We start from the raw sequence: 15,167 nt of genomic DNA, 5'->3' as shown, positions 1-15,167 counted from the left end.
CTAAATAGCCTTCTAGAATAAAAGCAACAGGCACATGATTATATCTAAAATATCTACAAAAAAACTATTAGAGCTAATAAATAAGCAAAGATCAGGATACAGGATCAGTTGTATTTCTACGCATAGGCAGTAAATAATCTGAAAAGGAAATTAAGGAAAAACCCCTGCTTGAAATAGCATCAAAAAGAATAAAATACTTAGGAATCAATTTAACCAAGGAGGTGCAGGGTTTATACACTAAAAACTACAAAACACTACTGAAAGAAATGAAAAGAAATGAAAGAAGACTTAATAAAAGATAGTCCATGTTCATCTTTACCTAATATTATAAAGATAGCAATATGTCCCAAAGCAATCTACATATTCAACACAATCCTTATCAAAATTAACTTTATCAAGATTTTGTGCAGGGATGTAAGAGTTGATCCCAAAATTCATGTGAAATTGCAAAGCACCTGAAATAGCCGAAAACTCTTGGAAAAAAAAAAAAACAAAAGAACATTGATGGACTCACTTTCTGATTTCAAAAATACAAGATGCAGTAATCAAAACAGTGTGGTATTGACATAAGAATAAACATGTATTTGAAAAGAATTGACATTAGAGTCCAGAAATGAACTCAAATCTGTGGTCAATTGATTTTCAACAAGAATGCCAAGAGTATTCAATGAGGCAAGAAAAATTTCTTCAATAAAACTGGTTATTCACATGCAAAAGAATAAAGCTGGACCCTTATTTCACACCACATATAAAAATTAACCGAAAATAGATCAAAGACCTAAATTGCAACCACTAAAACTGTAAGACCTGTAGAAGACAACAGGCAGAAATCTTCACTACCTTGGATTTGGCAATGGTTTCTTACATGGCAGGTATAAGAAATGAATAAGTTAATTAGACTTTATTAAAATTTTAGTATTTTATCAAAGGACACAAGAGAGTGGAAACACAACACACAGAATGGGAGAAAATATTTGCAAATTATGTATCTGATAAGAATATAGTATCAGAACATAATAGAGTTCTTACAATAAAAAAGACAACTCAATTAAAAAGAGGGCAAAGGACTTGAATAAGTTTTTCTCCAAAGAAAATATAAAAATGGTCAATAAGCACACAAAAAGGGGTGCCTGGGTGGCTCAGTGGGTTAAAGCCTCTGCCTTCAGCTCAGGTCATAATCTCAGGGTCCTGGGATCAAGCCCCGCATCGGGCTCTCTGCTCAGCAGGGAGCCTGCTTCCTCCTCTCTCTCTCTGCCTCTCTGACTACTTGTGATCTCTATCAAATAAATAAATAATCTTAAAAAAAAAATAAGCACACAAAAAGATGTTCAGTGTCATCAGTCATTAGGAAAATACAAATCAAAACCATAATTACTCTTTCACATCTATAAATCTGGTCATAACTTTTTTCAAAAAGAAAAGAAAAATTATAAGTGTTATACGTGAGGATATGGAGAAATCGAAACCCTATACATTGCTGTGGAAATGTAAAACGATGTAGTCACTTTGGAAAGCAGTTTGGCGGTTCTTCAAAATGTTAAACAGAATGACCATATGATCCAGCAAGTCCAGTGTGATCTTGGATTAGTTCCCAGACCAGGAGAAAAAAAATTGTCTATTGATCTGAAGGACACCAGTAAGACTTGGTAAAATTTGGATAAAATCTGAGATTAGATAATATTGTGTCAATTTTAATTTCCTGATCTTGATCATTATATTGTAATTATGAAAGACAAGGAGTTTGCAGGAATTACACACTGAAATATTTAGTAGTAAAAGGGTATCATGTGGCAACTCACTCTCAGAGGGTTTAGAAAAACAATGTGGTGTGTTCATGTGTAAATATACATACACAGAGAAAGATTAAAGCAAATGTAGTAAAATGTTAACATTTGTGGAATCTTATATAAAAAGTTTGTACTGTTTTTGCACCTTTCTCCAAGTGTGCAATTACTTCACAATAGTTTAAAAAAAAAAACTTTTGAAAGTCACTTTAGCAAGTCCCATTGGATCAAGTCTAGTGGCCCACTTAAAAGCCTATTATTTTCTTGGCTTCCGCTCTCACTTTTTTTACTCCCACTATCTGCTCTCCTGATCTTAAGAGTTAGAATGGATTTGTGCTGAGATTGGAAAAACAGCCACCCGATTGTTACATGGAAAGCCCTGATGATATTCCTTTCACTGAGGCACTGGTGAGGAGGCCACCGACATCTCCGAAAAGCTCCACGGTGGTTGCCCTTTATAGGCTGGGATTGACAGTTGAAGATACTGCTGCAACAGGTCTCCCTAGCATCAGCTAGAAATAAAAGGATCCCCACTCACTAAAGCTACAGGTATTCCCTGTCCCCAGTACTTGTCCCAGGCCTTGCTAAAGCCTGCAGGTAAGCACCCTCCACACACGGGATGCCTCTGGATGAGTTGGCTCTGGTGGCCAGAAGGGCTAGCTCTGGTGGACAACAAAGCTTGACTGGGCACCAAAGTACTGTAACAATTAGAAAGGTATTTTGGGGCAGGCCACTATATCGCGGGCATCTCACAGACTGCCAACTGAAACACACCCCCAGTCTGTCTATGAACAAGGCCCATTTACTTGCTCTGTAACTATAACCTGATGGACAGACTTTAGTTTTGTCAGATATGTGCAGACTGCAGAGGCACTACTCAGAATGTAGCCAGGGAAACACATCTTTGCATCCCCCCCTTGGCCTCATCGCAGCTTACTGGTATCTCTCAGAAAGTAGTTGATACACTCACCTAAAGTCCCAATTGTTACAACTTTTACCAAGAGGACACCTCCAGATCTCCTGGTCTATAGATCAGCAGGGTCTACAATTGTGTGCCCACAGGACTATATATATTTACATAAGTTAAGAGCTGCTGCCCAAGGATTTGGCTTCCACTTAGCCTGAACCCAGGTACTGACTGAGATCACAGGTCTCAGAACACCATCCACAGCTGGGATCCATTCACGAACAAATCAGTCTACTTAGACAATCACAAATGTTCCAAAGACAAATAAGAGCTAGGGCAAGGTTGAAAAATAAGGTTCATCTCCTACATAAGACCACTCCTTCAAGACTGGGAGAAGTAGCTGTTTTGCACTATACTTAGAAACAAACATGGAGAGTCAAGGGTAATGAGGAAACAGAAAAACAGGTTAAAAAAAAAAAAGAAGAGCGAGAACAAGACAAGTCAGAAAAAGACCTTAATGAGATGCAAAAAAAAAAAAAAAAAAAAAGGTAATCTGCCTGGTAAGAGTTCAAAGTAATGGGTATAAAGATGCTCCCCCAAACTCAGGAGAACAATGGATGAATACAGGGAGAACTTCAACAAAGAGACAGAAAATATAAAAAGGAACTAAACAAAAATCACAGAGCTGAAGAACATAACTGAACTGAAAAATACACAGTACCATTCAACAGCAGGCTAGATGAAGCATAAAAAATGGATCAGCAACCAGGAAGGAAGACAGGGCAGTGGAACTCAAACAGAGCAACAAAAGAAAAAAGAAATTTAAAAAGAGAAGATAGCTTAAGAGACTTATAGAACAACATCAAGGAGAATAATATTAGTAGCATAGGGGTCTCAAAGGGGAATAGAGAAAAAGGGCAGGAAATTTATTTGAGGAAAATAATGGCTTAAAATTTCCCTAACCTGGGGAAGGAGACAGATATCCAGGTACAGAAAGCAAGGAGAGCTCCAAACTAGATTAATCCAAGGAAAGCCACATCAAGACACATTATAATTAAAATGTCAAAAGTTAGGTTGCCTGGGTGGCTCAGTGGGTTAAAGCCTCTGCCTTCGGCTCGGGTCATGATTCTGGGGTCCTGGGATCGAGCCCCGCATCGGGCTCTCCGCTCAGAGGGGAGCCTGCTTCCTCCTCTCCCTCTGCCTGTCTCTCTGCCTACTTATGATCTCTGTCTGTTAAATAAATAAATCTTTAAAAAAATAAAAATACAATGTCAAAAGTTAAAGAGAGAATCTTAAAAGCATCAAAAGAAAAGTTTCTTATATACAACAGAACCCCTTAAGACTACTGGAAGATTTTTAGCAGAAACTTTGCAGGCCAGAAATGAGGGCCATAATATATTCAAAGTGCTGAAGGAAAAAAAAAAAAATCCAACTAAGAATACCCTGCCCAGCAAAGCTATCATTTGGAACTGAAGGAAAGATAAAGACTTTTTCCATATAAACAAAAGCTAAAGCAGTTCATCACCACTAAACCAGCTTTACAAGAAATTTTAAAGGGACTTCTTAAAAAATGCACTAATAACAAAATATAAAAGTAAAAATCTCACTGGTGAAGGCAAATATATAGTAAGGGTAGGAGAATAACCACTTATAAAGTTAGTATTAAGGTTAAAAGACAAAAGTAACAAACAACTATAATTACAATTGGTTAACAAATACACAAAATAAAAAGATGTAAAATATAACATCAAAAACATAAAACATGGTGGGGGAATAAAAATGTAGAGGATTAGAATGTGTCAAAAATTTAAGTTACTATTTACTTAAAATATGCTGTTAAATACATACGCAGTTATATATAAACTTCACGGTAACCACAAAGGAAAGACCTATTGTAGATATGCAAAACATAAGGAGAAAAAAAAAAAAAAAAACCCTAAACAGAACACTAAAGTCAGTCATCAAACCACAGGGAAAAGAGCAAGAGAAGACAAAAGGAATAGATGGGAAATATAAAAACAGATGGAAAACAAAATGGTAATAAGCAGATACCTACCAATAATTACTTTAAGTGGACTAAATTATCCTATCAAAAGACATAAAGCAGGTAAATAGATTAAAAAACAAGGCTCATCTATATACTGCCTAAAGGATACACTCTTCAGAAGTTAAAGACACACATAGACTGGAAAGGGAAATATTCCATGTAAATGAAAATGAAGAGAAAGCTGGTGTAGCTATACTTATATCAGACAAAACAGACTAAAGACTATAAAAGACAAAGTAGAGCATTACATAGCAAAAAAGCAGTCAATCAAACAAGAGAATATAAAAATTATAAATATTTATGCATCCAACATAGGAGCACCTATATAAGACAAATATTAACAGACATAAAGAGAGAAATTATTCACAATACAGTAATAGTAGTGGATTTTAACACCCCACGGACCTCAATGGATAGATCATCTAGAGAGAAAATCAGTAAGAAAACATTGCCCTTAAACAACACATTAGAGCAGATGAATTTACTAGAAAAATACGGAATATTCAATCCAAAAGCAGCAGAATATACATGCTTTTCAAATGCACATAAAACATTCTCCAAGAAAGATCACGTTAGGCCACAAAACAAGTCTCAACAGATTTAAGAAGACTGAAATCGTATCAAGCATCTTTTCTGATCATAATGGCATGAAACTAAAAATCAATTACAAGAAGAAAACTGAAAAAAAAAATCACAAATATATAGATTAAACAACATGCTATTGAACCATCAATGGGTCAACAAAGAAGTCAAAGAAGAAATCAGAAAATATCTTGAGGCAAATGAAAATGTAAATATAACAATGCAAAATCCATGGGATGCAGCAAAAGATGTTCTAGTAGAGGAGTTCATAGTGATACCTGCCTATCTCAAGAAACAAGGAAAATCTCTAACTTCACATCTAAAGGAACTAGAAAAAGAATAAAGCCCAAAATTAGTAGAAGTAAGGAAATAAGATCACAGAAATAAAATAGAAACTAAAACTAAAATTTAAAAAATCAATTAAACTGGTTCTTTGGAAGGATAAACAAAATTAACATTTTGCATTGTTATATTTACATTTCATTTGCTACTTGAGGGGCATTCTGCCTGAGGTACTTGACTTGATTCACTTCATCTATAAACAGTACTATAAACACCATTTCCAGCTAGTTTATAAATAGAGTCTTGTCATCCCTTGATCCTGTTTATGCTGCATTCCCAGAAAAATAAACATCAACTGGGAAACAAAAATTCTTTAGACATTTATTTTAGTTTTTAAAAATGACAAAATTAAACACTAAAATTGACAGTGCTTGTTTTAAAATCATTACCTATGATTTGCGTTTAAAATATACTTGAGAACTTTTTACTAGATTATTTATACTCAATGCATAATTTCAATAGAACTTTAAACAACTACAGTTTAACTCCATGTAGTATTAACTTTTCTTCTCTTCTGATTCTTGTGCCAATTTCAACTTTTCTTTTAATTCCATCTGATCTCGGTAATATTGTTCAAATATTGGTTGATAAATATACATCCCTCCAGCAATTCCAAGGATGCTAGCAAAAAGCAGTTGTGGAAGAGTCAATCTCCCAAACATTTTTCAACAAATGCCATACAGTGCTTTTGCCACACGGTGGTTTTGAAAAATTACAGTCAACATCCAGGAGATATCTTCAGATCTGTGTACATAGAAAATAGAAAGCAAACCAATAACTCAGCATGACATCCTTTTAAGATTCCATGTCACTACTTTGTTCCAGAGTGAACAGTATTTTCATCATATATAAATATCACTTGATTTAACTAAAATAGGAATATAAAAACACAGAATATGACAAATGGGTTATGGGATGGTGTTAAAGTGAAATCCTACTACAGAATTTTCTCAACGGTTTTAAATAAATAATTCTTAAAACGACAAAAGTGAGGGAGAGGTTAGGAAGAGGCATGCTCTTGTCACCTTTACATACCATCATAAAACTATCAACTAAATGAAACAGCTGCCCCCAAAAGTTGAAAGTGGTTGGCAATCCAATCTGGAAGTAAAAGAAAGAGAACTGTTACTTTTCATTATTAGCCCTTTTTTATTTATTTCATGTTTTTTGGCAATATGCATAATTAAAAACAATTTTTAAAACAGGCTAAAGGATTTTATGAGTTCCCTTTGATGCTTTAGAAGGTACAAGTAGACATCAAATATATGTAAATAACTTCCCATCCACTTTTGATAAAAATATAAAGAGATCTGACTGATTCTACTTTTAATAACTGAGGAGTAAAGACTTCAGTATTTCTCAGAAAGTTATATTTGTGAACACCATAGTCTCTGGAGAAAACAGAGTTTATGAAAGAGGAAAGCAGAATAACGAATTTACATGTTTGCTTATAATGTAACAGTCTTTCACCGTCTCCTAGACAGGCCCCCGAGGTTACAAAAATCATTAGTGGCAGAACCGGTCCTAGAAACTAGGTTGTCCTTAACATCGCTAAAAAGTAATTTAAACTAATATGGGAAAGAAATGCCTGATTGCTCTTGGACTCTACGATTAACTAGATAAATGACAACTTATCAAGCATGCTACGGTTCATCGCCTGCGGAAGGACGGAGGGAGGGAGGGGGTTTTTTGCAAGTAGGCTCCTTGGAAGATAAACCACATTAAATGGGAAGGATCCCCTTTTGCCTCTAGTTTGCTAAGTGACCCTACCCTGACCGAGTCACTTAAGTTTCCGAACCTCATTTTCTACATCTGTACAAGAGCTTAAATCAGCCCTACTCCGCCTACCTCGTCCAACAGCTAATGTGAGACCACCCAAACAGTGAAATGTTACACAAACACGTTTGCAATTATCATTACTACTATCGTTGCCACTTAAACACCTCCGACCCTTGGGCTGTCGCTTCGCGTCGCTGACCCCGCCTCCCGTCTGCCCAAGACTAGGAGAGTTCTGGCTCCTTCCAGCAGTTTCCGGAAAACAGGGCGCAGAGACCACGAAGCCAAAGGCGGACAGCAATCTCAGGAGAAGAAGCTAAAGAAAAAGCGCAGACCCGCTCGCGACAAAGCCTACCGGTGCCAAACAAACCTGCAGCACTCGGCGGCAGACACAAACTGCGGGGGTCCGTGCGAGAAAGCGGCCTTTTCCCAGATACCTCCGCGCCTGCGAGCGACGGCTGCTGCAGAGGTCAAACTTAGTGAGCGGAAGAGCAACGCGCGTTTCTCCAACTCCCGTCTCGAGACCTCCTCGTAGGGACTGAGGTGCCTAGGGATCCTCAGCCGACCTCGAAGGAGGTGCAGGATGAGGCAAGAGGGGGACGATAGCCGACTCTTTTTCCGCGGCTTCCAGAACCGCTCCCAGGAGAAGATGAAGCTGCGAAAGAGAAAGTCAACTTTGTACCTCAGCCCCCGGAAGAGCCCCTTGCGCCACGGAGGTGAGGGGGTGGGGGCGGGGGCGTGGCGCGGACGCCGAACTCCCAGGCGGAGGCGGGAAGCCCCGGACCCTGAGCTAGGGCTCCATCTGCTGGGCGGGGTTGCCAAGAAATCGTAGTGCACTCGAGACCGGATTCTCGGTTCGTGCCACTTGCAGGGCCCTTTATTCTGCACTGGTTAGTTCTGCCGCGGCCGTGCGGAGCGAGTGGACGTGACGTAGCCATCCGCATTTTAGAAAAACACCCGGGCTGGGACTTAACCTGAGATCTCACAGCTACGGAGGGACTGGTTCCTGGGGTTGAACCGGGTCCGACTGCCACCCCATTTATTTTTCCCACCCTCGCCTTCTCTCTGGTCCGGTGTGATGATGTTGACAGGAGCAAAATCACCCCAGCAAGTGGACTTTTGATCTGTTAGACGGGGGTATTTACTATAAAGAGGGACTTCTCATTCATTCAGTAATTATGTATTGTGCGCCTTGCATGTGCGGAGCACTGTCTAAGCGGCATGAAAAGCAAGCCGAGTTTCCCCCTGGAAACCTGCGACCAAGAAAGGAGAGAGTCGTTTTGCTAAATGGAGGAGGATTGTGATGGGGGGTTGGGGGGGGGGAGAGTTAGCTGGGCCCGAGTTCTGTCGCTCTTTTCCCCTAATCCTGCCTTTGTTAGAAGTTGGATCTCTGAGGGTAAAGGTTAGTAACGACGGTCAATTACCATACTGGTCACAGACCAATAGTAGAACTTTTGGGTGATTCAAGATCATTTGTTCAGGGGCCCGCTCTGAGTTCTGCACCAGTCCACAGAGTAAAAGGGTTTTTCTTTCAGCAGATATAGTTCAGTCGGGGTGTTTCTTTAGGTGCTTCTGAAAGATGAAAGTTGAGATGGGGCATGTGTGGTGTGTTGAATGTGCCAATCGTCTGAAAAATATTTAAATATGTTCCCAGAGAATAAGGAAGGAGAGTGGCAGGAACTAGAACTATATAGCAAAAGACTCAAAATGGATCACAGGGCAAACACAATTACTCAGGAGGCCAAACAGGCAGGTCTGAATAAATTAAAGCCCCTTCTCTTAAAAACCAACTAGGTATTGCCAGTTGAGCTTTGTTGTCAGATCTTGGTTGTGAAATGCTGCAAATCTTTTATATTGAAAAAGATTTTAATACAAAGTCGGATTTTTAAATGTTGACAACTAAATTCACATTTAAAAAAATACTCTGTATGCAGCTGGTGGGCTGTCCAGTTGTGGCAAAGAACAGGGCTTTGGAGGCAGCAGACAGACCTCGTTTTGAATCCCATTTAGTCATTTATAACCTTTTTTGACTTTGGACAAGGCAGGTTAACTTCTTAGTCTCAATTTCCTCATATGTGAATGGGGCCAGTACCTACCCTTTAGCGTGATTTGGAGGATCAAATGAGATAAGGCATGTGAAGGAATGAACTCAGCGCCTTGCATAGAGTAAGCATCAATAAGGATTATTTAAAAACATGCAGAGGACCAGCAGTTTGATATGCCACTGTTTGACATACATAGGAAGAGTTGATCCTAAGTAATTTGTTAGCTTTCCTTTATAGGCTACCCATATTGTTAGTTCAGTGTTATCTTACTATTCTCCTTATACAATTAATTGCAAGAAAGATTGGTTAAATGAAAGGTGGTAATTTCCCAGTGGTGAGGCTTGGGCCCTTGTATAACTGTCTGCCCAGGTCTGCTTTGAGAGTAGTGCCGACGGGCCAGAGTTCTCTATTGTACCTTCACAGAGTCTGAGCAAGGCGCCAACCAGAGCAGCAGATTTTAGTTCTCTAAGTGGAACTTCCCTGACTTTTGTGCCACGATTACCTGTTTTGTTTTGTTTTTCAGATCTCCTTGGTGAAAACATTTATCTGGTCTTGTTTACCGTAGCATTACGAATATGTAACTGTTTTTTAGTCCAGACAAGTTTTGTTCCAGATGAATATTGGCAGTCTCTTGAAGTTGCACATCACATGGTTTTCAAATATCCTTTGTAGTTTCTTTTCCGGACTAGAAATGTATATTCATTTTAGAAATTGTGCCAGCTCCTCTTATAAATTTTCTATCAATTTTACTAAGTAATTTTACTTATCAAAGTATACCATTATTTTACACTGATATTTCTTCTTTCTTCGATGGTAATATATTTGACTCAACCTTTAACCAGCAGGTATTCCCATAGAGCTCAGTACTGTGGAGGATATAGATGAAGTAAAACACACATTCCATTCTTAAAGAAATTATGAGTTTAATTGGCCAACTGCATTTTTGATTCAAATAACCAGTATAAAATGCTATGATTTTAAGCAGCTTTATCCAAAAAAAAATGGAAATTTTTCATGCACAGAAATTAAAATAGATTTGTTTCAGTGCTGTTTAACATTAGTCCTTAATATTACTAATTATGGTTATTTGACCTGGGAATGGACAGAAAGATTGAGGGGTTACACTTATCCCTTAATCTTTGCAAGCATTTACAAGATCCTGCATCTTTTGGGGAAAGATAGTGTTCAACTGCTGGTAAGTTTAAATAAAAGTAAATTAAAAAGTAATTAAAAGTTGATTTATTCCATCCTTTTTAAAAGGCTAATGTATAGGGGCGCCTGGGTGGCTCAGTGGGTTAAAGCCTTTGCCTTCCGCTCAGGTCATGATCCCAGGGTCCTGGGATCGAGCCCGCATCGGGCTCCCTGCTCAGCAGGGAGCCTGCTTCCTCCTCTCTCTCTCTCTGCCTGACTCTCTGCCTGAGAGAGCTGTCTGTCAAATAAATAAATAAAATCTTTAAAAAAAAAACAAAAACAACAAAAATAAATAAATAAAAGGCTAATGTATATTAACTAAATGACTTTATTGGTATCAGAAGGTTTGTTTTTAAAAAGATATTGTTACTGAACTCTGACCATATCTGGGCAGCCTACAGTTCTGAAAACATACTGCAATGTGTAACCCTTCATTATGTGCTAAAACAAAACTGAACATGAAAGTGTCCTGCTTAAAGGAATCCTGTGAATCCTATTAAGATATTCAGACTTGCAGAATGACTACATTATATATTAATTATTTGGACTTTAGAAGTATTCTTCCTTCATGAAATAATCATGAGAGGAGTGTTGTATTTTGTTTTAACTTGTGAGCAGAAGATCCTGTTATATGAGCTTATGAAGAACACATATAAACCTACTCAGCATTTAGTGTTGAAAATAAATCTTAGAGAAAATTAATTTGATAAGAATTTGATGATATGCACAACCATGTGCTATGTATATACTAATTAGGCAGCAATAGTAAGTAAGGTTGTAATTCCTAGATCATGTACTTCTGGGGTCAGTTGCCAAGAGAGGGTACAAAAGAAATAATGGGACCAAAATTTCCCTAAACTCACTCTCAAGATCTTTTAAGCTGTCCTCAGATTAGACTCAGAAGTTTGGGCCTTCCCCATTTTCTGTTAGGGAAGTAACCCAGAAATCCAAAGGCAGTCCAAACCCTGAGGGTTTCTTAGAACCTGGAAAGACACATGGAAGTATCATGGGGAAGGAAAATTTAGAGCAGCAGCAGCATTTCTTCCATGGACAGATGTTGAACTTAGGGGCTGTGAATTCCCTTGTCCTGAAAGGGTTTCTAGATTATTTGGGGTAACCGTAAAGCCTGGAACCACAGGCAAATATACGTAATGCTATCAAGGATATCTTATATCTCAAGAAGTCATCAAGGATATCTTATATCCTAAGAAGTAGATTATATTGTGAATGAAGGAGTCTTCAAGATAGAAAACTTCCTATTCCTTCAGGACCTATCCACTTCCCTCAACCTCTAGCTGACCCACCTGTGATTTAAAGTAAGCCTCCCCTAGTCCCCATCCTCACCCTACTGTCCCCCCCCAAAAATCTGGAGCTTGACCAGATGGAGAAACTTAAGATGCTATCAGTTAATCATTCATACTGTCATATTATCTTTTTTTTTTAAAGATTTTATTTATTTATTTATTTGACAGAGATCACAAGTAGGCAGAGAGGCAGGCAGAGAGAGAAGCAGGCTCCCCACTGAGCAGAGAGCCCGATGCAGGGCTCGATCCCAGGACCCCGGGATCATGACCCGAGCCGAAGGCAGAGGCTTCAACCCACTGAGCCACCCAGGCGCCCCATCATATTGATTATCTTAAACATAGACCACATGATTTTGAAACTAGAAGGGGTCAGAGAAGTGAAATAAATAGACCAAGGTCACAGGATGTTAAAAGCAAAGCCAAAACTAGATCCTGGGGTGCCTGGGTCGCTCAGTGGGTTAAGCATTTGTCTTCAGCTTGTCTTGATTCCAGGACCCTGGAATCAAACCCCACGTCAGTCTCCTTGTAGGGAGCCTGTTTCTCCCTCTCCCTCTGCCCCTCCCCTCCACTAGTGCACTCTTTCTCTCAAATAAATAAATAAAATCTTTTTAAAAACTTTTTTATTTTTTTAAAGATTTTATTTATTTATTTGACAGAGATCACAAGTCAGCAGAAAGGCAGGCAGAGGGGGGTGGGAAGCAGGTTCCCTGCTGAGCAGAGAGCCTGATTGGGGCTTGATCCCCGGACCCTGAGATCATGACCTGTGCCCAAGGCAGAGGCTTAACCCACTGAGCCACCCAGGTGCCCCTAAAATCTTTTTTTAAAAAAGAAAGAAAGAGAAAGAAAGAAAGAAAGAAAGAAAGAAAACAAACTAGATCTTAGGTCTGCTTATTCATAGCCTAGATACCTTGTCCCCAAACTGCATAAAGTGTGTTTACAGAACTAGTAATGGCTTAGAATTGCACTGTCTAATATGGTAGCCACTAGCCCATGGGTCTACTGAATATTTGAAATGTGGCTAGTCCACATTGAGAAGTGCTATTAGTGCAAAATTCATACTGGATGTCAAAAACCTAGTACAAAATAAAAATGTAAAATGTTTCTGTAATATTTTATTTTGATGAAATGATAATATTTTAGATACATTGGGTTAAACAAAATAACAAACCAATTTTACCTGTTTGGGGTTTTTTTTACTTTTTAATTTGGCTACTATAAAATTTTAAATTACATACATAGATCATGTTATATCTCAACTGGACAGCACTGGCTTAGAACACATGAGAAGAAAGGGTTATAGAAGACAGACCTGAATAGGGGACCAAAGTGGGGGCTTTCAATAGTCAGAAGACATATAAGGGCATTGGGCCTCTGGAGATTAATGGAAGAATCAGGAGCTTAAAGAACAGGAGAATGGTGAGCTGCCAACACAGTACCATATTCAAGATTTACCCCTTGCATATTCCTTCTCTTTGCCCCACCCCTCTCCTTTTCATTTCCACAAGTCATATGCAAGTGTTACTTAATTCTTCTCAGATCCTTACTATAAACCTAGAAAATTACAGTATCTTGAAGGTCTGGAGAGAGTTCTAATAACGGAATTTACATCTCCACTTACTTTTGTGTTGAACTAAAATCTACCTTCTTTTATTTTTATTATTTTTAATAGTTTATATATTTATTTGAGACAGAGAAAGAAAGAGCAAGTACAAACAGGCGTAGAGGGAGAAGCAGGCTCCCGCTTAGCCAGGAACCCAAAATGAGGCTCTCTCCTAGGACCCTGGGATCATGACTTGAGCCAAAGGCAGTTGCTTATATGACTGAGCCACCCAGGGGCCCCAAATGTACCTTCTTTTAAATTCAAGTTTTCTACAAGACAACCCTTCAGAAAGTTTTATTTATCCAGGATAAATATCTCTATTTCTAAATATCATAATCAGGGGGCGCCTGGGTGGCTCAGTGGGTTAAAGCCTCTGCCTTCGGCTCAGGTCATGATCCCAGGGTCCTGGGATCGAGCCCCACATCGGGCTCTCTGCTCTGCAGGGAGCCTGCTTCCTCCTCTCTCTCTCTCTCTCTCTGCCTGCCTCTCTGCCTACTTGTGATCTCTGTCTGTCAAATAAATAAATAAAATCTTTAAAAAAAAATAAATATCATAATCAGATAATATCCTTAAGACATCTTATAATTTATTAAAATCTGTCTTAAAATGTAGGTCTCCAAATTGAATATAATATTGAAAGCTAGGGTAACTAGTTCAGAATATAGTAGAACCATTAATCCTACAAATGTTATACTCCTGTCATTGCACAACATATAGTTTCAGTGGCTTCTTTGTACTGTTGGCTTACATTAAACTCGTAGCTAAACTGACTTCTCACGTAAACTACTTTCAGGCCTGAGAGGCAAGAATGAAGCATAAAGATCTCTAGGCAGAGTAAGCAGAAGGTATGTACATAGGTGCCTTTTGCTGTATTTTACAGGGCAGAGTTTAAGTGAAATTATGAAGTACAGCATACCTTTAAAGCTTAAACATTTATTTAAAACTTACTGACAAAGAGGAGGAACATATAAAGCTAAAGTGTTAGAAGCCATTGGCACCTGAAAGTAAAGCTACTCTAATTACATTGTAAAATTAATAAAGACTGGTCCAACACAAGTAAAAATTTAAATATATTTTTAGAAAACATCTTTTGAACTAACCTAGATTAAATTGTCCTCTATCAGTGTGTTTTTTGTTAATGATAACTGTGACACATTTTTTTAAAACTCTCAAAGATGTCATTGTGTAGCATTAGAATTACTAACTGTAATTAAGTTATAAGATTTACTCTTTAGTTTTACCCTTAAATTTACTTTTTAATGTCATCTGATTACTGTGTTTCTGTAGTTGTAGAATACTTGTCCTTTTATAGAAAAAAAAAAGTAACTCATTTTATATCCATATTGCAGGATGGGGAAGCAGTGTACCTTAGTAGTTAAGAGCACAGTCTTTAGAATCAGGAAGACCTGGGTTTGAATTCTGGTTTCTACACTAGCTGTGCAGCCTTGAGAAAATTATTTAATGTCTCTTTACCTCAGTTTCCTCACTTATAAAGCAGTGCTGATCTCACAGGGATTGTTAGGACTGGATGCGCTGATACACGTAAAGTACTTGGTATGATACCTATCACATATTACTATAAATGCTTC

General features: G+C 38.2%; 2 protein-coding genes across 6 annotated transcripts in view; one reads left to right on the top strand and one right to left on the bottom strand.

The window, feature by feature from the left end:
• Window positions 1-5,755: 5,755 nt before the first annotated feature.
• PIGBOS1 (PIGB opposite strand 1) lies at window positions 5,756-7,952 on the bottom strand. Its single transcript, XM_032864912.1, has 3 exons — window positions 7,809-7,952; window positions 6,698-6,763; window positions 5,756-6,406 (listed from the first exon to the last, which is right to left on the bottom strand). The coding sequence occupies exon 3, from the start codon at window positions 6,322-6,324 to the stop codon at window positions 6,160-6,162; it is 165 nt and encodes a 54-aa protein (XP_032720803.1). The 5' UTR covers window positions 6,325-6,406; window positions 6,698-6,763; window positions 7,809-7,952; the 3' UTR covers window positions 5,756-6,159.
• PIGB (phosphatidylinositol glycan anchor biosynthesis class B) overlaps window positions 7,946-15,167 on the top strand; it is a 41,293-nt gene continuing 34,071 nt past the window's right edge. For 3 of the 5 annotated variants that reach the window (XM_032864906.1, XM_032864907.1, XM_032864905.1), the window contains exons 1-3: window positions 7,946-8,154; window positions 10,007-10,142; window positions 10,561-10,678. In XM_032864906.1, coding sequence (XP_032720797.1) covers window positions 8,022-8,154; window positions 10,007-10,142; window positions 10,561-10,678 — 387 coding nt within the window. In that variant the 5' untranslated portion in view covers window positions 7,946-8,021. Of the gene's footprint in view, window positions 8,155-8,806; window positions 8,841-10,006; window positions 10,143-10,560; window positions 10,679-14,831; window positions 15,133-15,167 lie in introns of those variants that run through there. The other 2 variants (XM_032864908.1, XM_032864909.1) reach the window with 2 other exon arrangements.

Source organism: Lontra canadensis, unplaced genomic scaffold (assembly GCF_010015895.1).
Source record: "Lontra canadensis isolate GAN:19392208 unplaced genomic scaffold, GSC_riverotter_1.0 scaffold28, whole genome shotgun sequence".
Classification (NCBI taxonomy): Eukaryota; Metazoa; Chordata; class Mammalia; order Carnivora; family Mustelidae; genus Lontra; species Lontra canadensis.
The sequence above is the reverse complement of the archived record's forward strand: the minus strand, read 5'-3'. Positions and strand labels throughout refer to the sequence as shown.